General features: G+C 42.3%; 1 protein-coding gene across 3 annotated transcripts in view; it reads left to right on the top strand.

The window, feature by feature from the left end:
- MAG (myelin associated glycoprotein) overlaps positions 1 to 4,839 on the top strand; it is a 124,951-nt gene extending 120,112 nt beyond the window's left edge. For 2 of the 3 annotated variants that reach the window (XM_073601722.1, XM_073601723.1), the window contains exon 11: positions 905 to 4,839. In XM_073601722.1, coding sequence (XP_073457823.1) covers positions 905 to 1,069 — 165 coding nt within the window. In that variant the 3' untranslated portion in view covers positions 1,070 to 4,839. The remainder of the gene's footprint in view (positions 1 to 904) is intronic. The other variant, XM_073601724.1, reaches the window with a different exon arrangement.
- Positions 4,840 to 11,738: the final 6,899 nt, after the last annotated feature.

Here is an 11,738-nt window from a genome sequence, read left to right on the forward strand (position 1 = left end):
AATGTAAGGAACATTCTTCTCACTGATCACCAATGTAAGGAACATTCTTCCCACTGATCACCAATGTAAGGAACATTCTTCCCACTGATCACCAATGTAAGGAGCATTCTTCTCACTGATCACCAATGTAAGGAACATTCTTCTCACTGATCACCAATGTAAGGGAGATTCTTCCCACTGATCACCAATGTAAGGAGCATTCTTCTCACTGATCACCAATGTAAGGAACATTCTTCCCACTGATCACCAATGTAAGGAACATTCTTCTCACTGATCACCAATGTAAGGAACATTCTTCCCACTGATCACCAATGTAAGGAACATTCTTCCCACTGATCAGCAATGTAAGGAACATTCTTCCCACTGATCAGCAATGTAAGGAACATTCTTCCCACTGATCACCAATGTAAGGAACATTCTTCCCACTGATCACCAATGTAAGGATCATTCTTCTTACTGATCACCAATGTAAGGAGCATTCTTCTTACTGATCACCAATGTAAGGAGCATTCTTCTTACTGATCACCAATGTAAGGAGCATTCTTCTTACTGATCACCAATGTAAGGGACATTCTTCCCACTGATCACCAATGTAAAGAGCCAGGGAAGGCAAAATATTAGCAGATTAAACTTTGGCTCTAACCATCCTACATACAGTTTACAGTATATGTCATCAGTGAAAAATTAAACTAATTCAAGAGAATAAATCAAATGTATTGTACACATTATACACATTTCTTAAATTTTCTTATTTTAGCTATTGGCTGAAAAATCAAAGCTACAGCTCAATCAGCCAAAACCTTCTATTTGCTTTTTTGACACCAAAAGAACCAACAACACCAAAAGAAAAAAAAAAAACTTTTGTTTTGATTTAAACCTTTTTTTTTTTTTTTTTTGTCCCCAGAATCGGTTCCTCAGCATTTCGGAAAGGATCCTACTGAGCAAGAGGCATCAACCCAAACCCATGGACTCTGAGTACGCAAACATTGACTTTTCAAAGAGGAACGTTAAGGACATTTACACCTCCCCCGAGGAGCTGACGGAATACGCAGAGATCCGGGTGAAATGACGGGCGCTTATCTAACAGCACAAACACAACTCCCACCCTTCCCCCCCGAACACTGAGAAACCTCAAGAGCCTGGATTGGTTAATGGGTTGCAAAGCATGCATTGTGTGCATTGCCAAGGATAATGGAACAGTATGTGAGAATCTGTTCAAAATTAATAATGTGGTAAACAATTAAAAAGCCTTTATGGCATCATAATGAAAAATAAAGGGAAGTATCCTCATCATGTCAACTGCACCTATTATTAGCAAATGGCATTGCAGATTCTTACCTACTTCTGTTCTGTAGATACTGAAAGAGTCAACACCAGTGCATGCTCAAGTGCATTTATTTTTCATACTGGTCTCTAATATTCAGTTGGATCGGCTCTTTGACTCATCAAGGGCTTCCAGGTAATGGTTGTGTTGGAGGATGTGGGCCCGCATCCCATATTTATATCCCCCTACTACCCACAATCCCTTGTGCTGTTAGATAAGAATGAACAGTAGCTCGCTGTGGCCACACTGTGTCATCTCTTGCATTGACTTGCTGGATAAAATAACTTATAGGCTGATAATGAAGCTGCGATGACCTATTCTTTTTTTATCAATAACCAAATTCCTTAGATAAGTCAATTGACTCCGCCTAGAGGGGAAACTACATTTTACAATCCAATGTATTGCAGGAGATTTCAATAAGGCTTATAATAATACAATTCCAGCCTTTTCTGTAGCCATTGGGGAAATTTTTCCTTACTTCCTGTGTGGCCACCTAGACAGGAAGTGAGCAAAATCTCTCCAATGGAGGTCACAGATGGTAATAAAACTTTAGCTATAATTTTTTTTTTTAGTTATTAGGTTTGCCTTTAACTAACGTGATACAGGGTGAGAATCTCTCTCAGGTTTCTATTGCTTTCTATGACTCCATTATGGAAATCTCCTCAGTTCCTGTTTGGTTACCAGGAAGTGAGATTGTATCCCCCAAAAGGGAAACAGAGGGCAATTAGAACCTGGGATATATTTTAACCCTTTCCCACTATGAACATAAACAGCCATGTTTTAGTTTGCAGTTGGGCTTTAAGGGGTCAGACCACCTATACCTGGTATTTTAGTTATAAGCCTAAGCAGGACCTGCTGGCTCCTTGGAGTCTCCAGTGGTGAGATCTGCCTGACATAAGCTATATGGCTAAAGGTTTGTGGACACCTGACCATTACATCTATATGAGCTTGTTGGATATCCTATTTCAAAATCATGGGCATTAATAGAGCAGCTCCTCCTCCAATGGAACATAATGTTCTCCACTCTTTTGCGATGGGTTCCCATAAGATTATTGTGTGCATCTGTGGGAATCTGTACCCATTCAGGCAAAAGAGCATTTGTGAGGTCAGGTTCTGATGTTTGATAAGAACTCCTGGCTTGCAATTTGTGCTCCACTTCATCCCAAAGGTGTTCAGTAAGGTTGAGGTCGTGGCTTTGTGAAGAATGCTCAAGTTCCTCCACACCAGATTTACCAAGCTTCGTCTTTATGGAGCTGCCTTTGCACACGTGGACACAGTCATGCTCGTACAGAATAGGCCTTCCCCAAACTCCTTCCATAAGGTTGGAAGTCCACCATTGTCTTTGTAGGTGCTAGTATGAACAGTACCCATCCCTGGAAACACCTGAACCCAATCATTTGGAGGAATGTCCATATGCCCTTGGCCTTATAGTGTAGTTCCCGGTTCTGTTTCTTTGGATGTTTCCACTCACCACTCCACTTGTCTCCTTCTCCATCATTTAAAGGAAAGGTGATATCCAAAATAAAGGAAAGTAGATATCCAACCTGGGGATTGGGAAGTCTCCATAACAGCCATGGAAGACATTCTAGACTTAAGCTGGCCATGGACGGTTTTAATCTCGACCAGTTCAGCAGGAACTGCTCGAGACTTGAACTATATATGGGCAGGCTGAATGTACCCAAGTTGATCGATCAACTTGGGTACAACCAGCCTGCGGGATTTTACATGTGCTTATTCCTAGCAGCTGTTATAGCCGCTAGGAATAACCACTGTGTCCTCCCGGCAGGGACAGCTTCCCCCTCCAGGAGGACCTAATGCCTCTGCAGAGGAGGGATTCCCCTGTCAACAATGACTGTGTTGATGGGGGAATTTAGTGATTTTCTTTGGTTGCAGGAAAGAAAACTGCTCAGTCTATGGCCCGCTTTAGTACTCAAGTGGCAGTGGAATGGCAGAAGATATAAGAAACCTCCTGTGGTGTAAGCTCCATTTACTAAATCATCAAACCTGGGTGAAATGACCCACTAAAAAATCTTCTAAGTTTATGTAAATATAAGTTAATTCTATTTAATTCTATTTATTGTTATAACCATATCGGAGATGGTGGTGGTGGTGGTGGTGGGGGGGTTCTTTGCTTTTACAAAGCTATCAAGCTCACTTATTGAAGTGCCTGGAACAAGAACTGTGGGGCCCATAGCTTTCAACCAGATTCCTTCTCACTTATCGATCCAGCACTAAAGCAGGCCATAGATGGTTCGAACTATTTATGGGCAGGCTGAATGTACCCAAGCTGATTAACTTGGGTACAACCAGCCTGCAGGATGTGATTATTGCTAGTTGCTGTTATAGCCGCTACCAGTAATTACTGTGTTCTTTTGTCTTCTTTTGGAGGGGATGACTTACCCCCCCCCCCACTGGGAGAACATAATGGGTCCACTGAAAGAATTCTTTTGGTTGCATGAAAGAAAATCGCACTGCCTATGGCTGGCTTAGGAAAACTAAAAATCTAATCAGTTTCTATTGGATACAGCGTATTATTCACCGATTTGCCATTAGATAAGCCTCCCAATAGCTCAAGAAGCAGTCTCAATTGGGCTTATGCAAGAGTGCTGTTTTTTTCCTTCTTAAATGATTGAAATTGTGTAAGTTTGCTTATTTTTGTCTGGTAAATGCCACAGCACCCACGTTATTACAGAGCTCTGATATTTCATATTGTTATGCACACTCATGCGCTGAAAGTCAGATGTGTTATTGGTGTGTGAGCTCAAGCAGTGGACAGGGCAGAACTTGGTAGACCTCAGGGGGCCTTCTAAGCTGATCATACATGGCTGGAGTCTTCACCCAGCACCCGAACAGGGATAGCATTGGTTGGGATAAAGTCATTGTTCGGCTCATATTTTCCACCCGACTCATCCTGGGTCAAGCCAGGTGGCGTTTGGGGCCACCCGTGGTTCAAATTTTTGCCAATTCAGCAGAAATCAGCCAAAAGTTGAGCCATCTAAGGCCAGCACTAGGGTCGTTCTCAGGCAAAGTTGCACAATTATAATAAGAATGAATTATCAGATTCTCGGGTAAGCCCAACCGTAACGTTACTTTAATAAAGAGCAATGCTTTGTGGTAACCCATGGCAGGCAATCAGCGATTGGCAGCTTAGAGCGAGCATACAAAAGACGATTGCTGGTCATTTGCTATGGATTGCTACCCTTTTATATAGTTTACACAATGTCATTGAGTAAGACTAATAGAGTAATTTTATAACCTAGGATGTGCACAGCTCAGTTAGTGCCTCCCCATACTGAGTAACTGATAAATGATTTTTTTTAAGGTCTGCAATTTATTCCTGGACTCCTCCTGAATTCTGTAACCTCTTGCTTGATGTATATTCCTGTAAACAAGATAACATCATTATTATTGTTATACAGATTTGAAGGGTTCACATAATAAACCTGTATATATTATGAAAGCGGCTGTTCTTGTTGGTGACCCCAGTGCAAAACACAATAAAGTTATGGAAACTTGGTTGTTGTGGTGATCTATTAATTTAGAAGCATACCCAGGGTGCTGACTGTACTGCCTAATACATGGCAAGCCATTAGAGGGCGTGCTATGTTCTGTGCTTAAGATGGAAGAATTATATCTGTGCTCAAATCAAAATAGCTAACATATACAGTTGTGCTCAAACATTTGCACCCCCCTGCCAGAAATTTAGCACTGATATTAAAAATATGAGTAATCATGCCAAAAAAAAATCTTTATTTAGGGATAGTGATGATATGAAGTCAACCATTATCATATAGTTGTTTGGCTCTTTTTTTAAATCATAATGAGAACAGAAATCACCCAAATGGCCCTGATGAAAAGTTTCCATCTCCTGGAATGTTTGGCCTTGGTACAGACACACAAGGTGACACACAGGTTAAAATGGTAATTAAAGGTTCATTTCTCACATCTATGTCTTTTTAAATTGCAATTTGTGTTTGTGTATAAATAGTCAGTGAGTTTGTTAGCTCTCATGTGGACCCACTGAGCAGACTAGATACTCAGCCTGTTGGGGAGCAGACAAGAACTGTCAATACACCTGCATAACAAGGTAATGGAACTTTATAAAGATGGAAAGGGATATAAAAAGATATCAATAGCCTTGAAAATGAAAGTCAGAACTGTTCAACCTCTTATTAAGAAGTGGAAAATTCGAAGATCTCTTGATACCAAGCCATGGTCAGGTATGCCGAGAAGGTTTACAGCCACAACTGCCAGAAGAACTGTTCAGGATACAAAAAAAAACCCACAGGTAACCTCAGGAGAAATACAGGCTGCTCTGGAAAAAGACTGTGGTTGTTTTTAAGGAGCACAATACGACAATATTTGAACAAAAATGAGCTGCATGGTCAAGTTTCCAGAAAGAAGCGTTTGCTGCACCAATGTCACAAAAAAGCCCGGTTACAATATGCCCAACAACACCTTGGCATGCCTCACCAGGGTGTTTTTTTGTGATCACTTTGACAAGGTTGGCAAGAGAGGGATTGCTTTGACACAGTTGGCCAGAGAAGGATTACTTTGACAAAGTTGGTCAGAGAGGGATCACTTTGACACAGTTGGCCAGAGAGGGATCACTTTGAGACAATTGGCCAGAGAAGAATCACTTTGACTCAGTTGGCCTGGAGAGAAACACAGTTGTCTAAAGAGGGATTACTTTGACACAGTTGGCCAGAGAGGTATTGCTTTTACACAGTTGGCCGGAGAGAAACACAGTTGTCCAAAGAGGGATCACTTTGACACAGTTGGCCAGAGAGGTATTGCTTTGACACAGTTGGCCAGAGAGAAACACAGTTGGCCAAAGAGGGATCACTTTGACACAGTTGGCCAGAGAGGTATTGCTTTGACACAGTTGGATAGAGAGAAACACAGTTGGCCAAAGAGGTATCACTTTGACACAGTTGGCCAGAGAGGTATTGCTTTTACACAGTTGGCCAAAGAGGGATCACTTTGGCACAGTTGGCCAGAAAGGAATTGTTTTGAAACAGTTGGCCATGAAAGGATCACTTTGATATAGTTGGCCAGAGAGCAATCGATGAGACACAGTTGGCAAGATAGGGATCACTTTGATGCGGTTGTCCAAAAAGGAATTCAAACAGTGGTGGGGGGGGGGGGGGGAGAGGAGGAAGAATCAAAGCTGTTACTCTTTAATTGTGTGTGTACATTTTAGCTTCAGAAATTCAGCTTTGTAAAAATTGGGAGGTATCTGAACCTTACATCTCTTAAGTAGGGCAATCTGGGAGGTAAGTATGTATGACCACATCCTACCCACATTAAATACTTACATTGCCCATCCACCTCACAATGGTTAGGTTCCACTTTAATATACCACGTTTCATATTTACCTAAGCAACGCATTAATGAGCTCATCCCTCTGTTACTCTCCAAACAAAAAGCTAGGTTAAAGAAGAGGTGAAGTATTTCATAGATCAGACTCCAAGTTATAGAGTTGCACAGAAAAAGCTCTTTTGGCTAATAAAGTTAAAGGTGGGTGTCTTGGGGTGTCAGTTAAAAAATGACAACAGGATCAATTTAGAGGCCCCTCTGCAGTGCATTATAGTATTTCAAGTGTAAATGTTCAATGTGTAAATGTTCATTGTGTTAAGACCGCCCATTCATTTTGAATGAGCTGTCAATGCACCAATGCGCAGAAACCAGGACATGTACCTTTTTCTTGGAATTTACTGCACCACATTGAAAAGATAGTTATAAGAGGAAGAGATGTTTTGACAGAAAAGACTTATGCCCCGTACACACGATCGGATTTTCCGACAACAAAACCGTGGATTTTTGTTTGAAGGTTGTTGGCTCCAACTTGTCTTGCATACACACGATCACACAAATGTTGGCCAACAATTACGAACGTAGTACGTGATATCTCCATTACGAACGCTAGTTTTACAAGACCGAGCGCTTTCGGCTAGTCCTTGATTCCGAGCATGCGTTAACTTTTGTGCGACGGACTTGTGTACACACGATCGGAAAGTCCGACAACAAAGTTTTGTTGGCGGAAAATTTGAGAACCTGCTAGCCAACATTTGTTTGTCGGAAAGTCCGACAACAAATGTTCAATGGAGCATACACGCGGTCGGACTTTCAGCCAACAAGCTCACATCCAACATTTCCCGTCGGAAAATCCGATCGTGTGTACGCGGCATTAGTCATACTCTTCTGCCAAAAAGCTGTACATCCCAAAAACTTTTTTTTCTTACAGTTTATGAAAAATGGAGCAAAGTGGGGGTACCAATCAGGTTTTATGTTTCAGTTTCCAGGAAAAGATGACGTGAGGTCTATTACTGTGGGCTACATCTCCACTTTAATTTCTTCGCTTTGCTCTCCTTTCTGTAGACCAGAGTTCATTGGATTCATTTAGAGGAACAGGAGGATAAGGAAGTGCCTGCAGGATTCTTATTTTTCTGTTCTGCCAAATAATACAAACAGAAGATTAATTGCAGGAACAGAACAAGCCATGTGATGGTAATAATATATTTCATTTGTTTTGGCAGAAGATACTTTGCATTTCTATTTTGCTAAAAAAACCCCAAAAAACTCTACCTCCTGCAGCCCTTAGTAGATTGGGTCTACTAGTATGGTTTCATATTTTAATTCCTAAGAAAATAAAAGATGCAATTACTGTGGGCTACAGCTCCACTTTTACTTCTTCAGTTTACTCTAATCTCATTTATCCAGGTCATGATATACTGTAGCTAATAGTAGTCACACTCAACTGGACTTGTTCTGTAATGTTGAAGACATTTCGTAGCTTATCCAAGCCACTTCTTTGGTTCTGTAAAGTGTCAGGAACATACACCAGCATATACTGTATATTAACACAAGTAGCATAGGCACCTCAATCCAATCACCATGTAATGTGTCAAGGTTGATGCTGAATATACAAAAACCAGATGAGCGTTGTGAAGGTTGAGGAGCCATCCAGTTCTAATTTACTTAATCCTATTCTTGGTGCCAGGAAGTTCTATAAAGCGTCAGGAACATACCCCAGCAGGCAGCACAGACACCTTAACCCAATCATTATTTAATGTGTCATGGCCAGGGTTTTTTTTTTAAATAGGAACAAGGAGAACGCAGTTTCAGCACCTCCAGCATTAAATGTACAGTATATGAAGGTGTGCTGGAGAGTATATTGATTCTGGCTGTTGGGGGGTCTTTTGTTGCCGGGGATCGTTTGTTGCAGAGAGTCTATTGTTGCTGGTGGGGAATCTATTTTTAATGGGGGGAAACTATTGTTGCTGGCTTCAGGGGATCTATTTTACTGCTTCTCTTGTTGTCGCAAAAAAAAACGGGACCACTACCCCCACCTATGACTGGCCATTACAGTAAGCAGCATTGGAGGGCAAATAGATATAAACAAGGCCAAGGATAAATCCAAGGAAAAATTCCAAGCTTACTTACCGACCAGCCCATGGACAACTGAATCAACTTGTCTAACAGTATGCGTTAAAAACAGGGTTTTAGTCTGCACACATTTGCAAATACATGCGCAAGCTACAGGCCACGTTAAGGCATCCTGGTATCTGTAGTTCATATCACTAACTGATGAGTGACTCCTTCTGATGAGTAGGTGGAGGGCAGATGGACTGAATTCAGAATGCATGTGCTTCCATTGTGGGGTCACTCATCAGTCAGTAATAGGAACTAGGGATGGGCCGAACACCCCCGGTTCGGTTTGCATCCAGAACATGCGAATGGACCGAAAGTTTGCACGAACATTCAAACACCGTTAAAGTCTATTGGACTCGAACGTGAGAAATCAAAAGTATGAATTTTAAAGGCTAATATGCAAGTTATTGACCTAAAAAGGGTTTGGGGACCTGGGTGCTGCCCTAGGGGACATGTATCAATGGAAAAGAAAGTTTTACAAAGGGACGTTTTTCGGGAGCAGTGATTTTAATGATGCTTAAAGTGAAAAAATAAAAATGAAATATTCCTTTAAATTTCGGACCTGAGGTGTGTCTATAGTATGCCTGTAAAGTTGCGCGTGTTTCCCGTGTTTAGAACAGTCCCTGCACAAAATGACATTTCTAAAGGAAAAAAAGTCATTTAAAACTGCTTGCGGCTGTAATGTAATGTTGCCCCCCCCCCAGCCCATTACCAGGCCCTTTGGGCCCTATATACTATGAACTCAGTGAACAGCAGTGTACAGGCGGTGCAAACAAGACAAGAACTGTAGGTTTGTTCTTAAGTAGAACCAGTTTGTAATTTGGAACAGGTACATTTTGTAAGTGTAGCTCCAGCCAAAAAATCTATTTTAAAGCTTTTTGGAAAACATAGGGAAGGGTTATCACCCCTGTAACATTTGTTTTGCTGTCTGTGCCCCTGTTCAGAAGATTTCACCTCACTTTCTTTCCCAATGACAATTGGATTTTGAAAATTTGGGGTTTTTAAGGGAAACAAGGATTGGTGATTAATCAGTGGAGGAGACACCTTTTTCCCATATTAACTCTTAAAGGAGAGAATTTCCCTTCCTAGTGGTAGATTTCCTCTCACTTCCTGTTGTCTCCCTCCGTTTGTAAGTAGGAGTAGTTTGTAAGTCGGATTTTTGAAAATAGGGGACCGTCTGTATATACTATATGGCCTGCCCTATACACTCTGTGGAAAATTGGGCCTTGGGTGTTGGTGGTACCAGAACACTGTAAGCCCTCACTTACTCTTTGTTGGCGCAGGAACCGGCCCTGCTGTGAAATATTATATCAAGAATTGTAATTACATGCCCCTGTTGAACAGGGGCAGACAAATTGGGCCTTTGGTGGTGGTGGTGCCAAAACACTGTAAGCCCTCAGAGTTACTCTTGGTGGGCGCAGGAACTGGCCCTGCTGTGAAGTATTATATCAAGAATTGTAATTACATGCCCCTGTTGAACAGGGGCAGGAAAATTGGGCCTTTGGTGGTGATGTGGTGGTGGTGTCACAACACTGCAAGCCCTCACAGTTACTCTTGGTGGGCACAGAAACAGGCCCTGCTGTGAAATAGTAGATCAAAAATTGTAATTACACGCCCCTGTTAAACAGAGGCAGAAAAATTGGGCCCTCAGGCAGTGGTGGTGGTGCCACAACACTGCAACCCCTCACAGATACTCTTGCTGAGCGCAGGAACAAGCCCTGCTGTTAAACCTTACAGCAAAAATTGTAATTACACGCCCCTGTTAAACAGGGGCAGAAAAATTGGGCCTTAGACAGTGGTGGTGGTGCCACAACACTGCAACCCCTCACAGATACTCTTGTTGAGCGCAGGAACGAGCCCTGCTGTTAAACATTACAGCAAAAATTGTAATTACACGCCCCTGTTAAACAGGGGCAGAAGATGTGGGACTTAGGCAGTGGTGGTGGTGCCACAACACTGCAACCCCTCACAGATACTCTTGTTGAGTGCAGGAACGAGCCCTGCTGTTAAATATTACAGTAAAAATTGTAATTACACGCCAACAGGGGCAGAAAAATTGGGCCTTAGGCAGTGGTGGTGGTGCCACAACACTGCAACCCCTCACAGATTCTCTTGTTGAGCACAGGAATGAGCCCTGCTGTTAAACATTACAGCAAAAATTGTAATTACACGCCCCTGTTAAACATGGGCAGAAAAATTGGGCCTTAGGCAGTGGTGGTGGTGCCACAACACTGCAACCCCTCACAGATACTCTTGTTGAGCGCAGGAAGGAGCCCTGCTGTTAAATATTAAAGCAAAAATTGTAATTAAAACAGGGGCAGAAAAATTGGGCCTTAGGCAGTGGTGGTGGTGCCCAGAATCAAAAATGTTCTTAAAAGCTATCAACATGAACATTGAGGAGGAATAGGATAGTCACTCAGCATAACAGGATAGTCACTCAGCATCAGCATAGGCAGTCTTCAAGGGATCTCACATTCATAAAAAAATTAATCAGTTACATCAGCATCAGGCGCTTGGTAGTTGGTGATCCAAGACTAATTCATTTTTATGAAGGTGAGCCAATCAACCGAGTTGGTGGACAGGAGCACCATGTGATCGGTTACAAAGCCTCCAGCAGCACTGAATGTGCGTTCTGAAAGAACGCTGGATGCAGGACAGGCCAGTAGCTCAATTACATACTGTGCAAGCTTTGGCCAGTGATCCATCCTCAAGACCCAGTAACCCAGTGGATTTTCGGTTGGAAAGGTCTCCAAGTCTGATCTTGCCCCTAGGTATTCCTGCACCATGTACAACAGATGCTGGCGATGGTTGCTGGAACCGATCAGACCTTGGGGCTGCGGACTAAAAAATTGTCTGAATGCATCGGTCAGACAGCCACCTTCTCCACTGCTCCTTCTGTGACTGACCAAAGCCTCAGCAACACGTTGTCCAGGAGGACCAGGAAATTGTAACCTCCCAGGCTCTGGAAACGCATTGCAAA

The sequence above is a fragment of the Aquarana catesbeiana genome, linkage group LG10 (genome assembly GCF_042186555.1).
Source record: "Aquarana catesbeiana isolate 2022-GZ linkage group LG10, ASM4218655v1, whole genome shotgun sequence".
In the NCBI taxonomy this organism is placed as follows: Eukaryota; Metazoa; Chordata; class Amphibia; order Anura; family Ranidae; genus Aquarana; species Aquarana catesbeiana.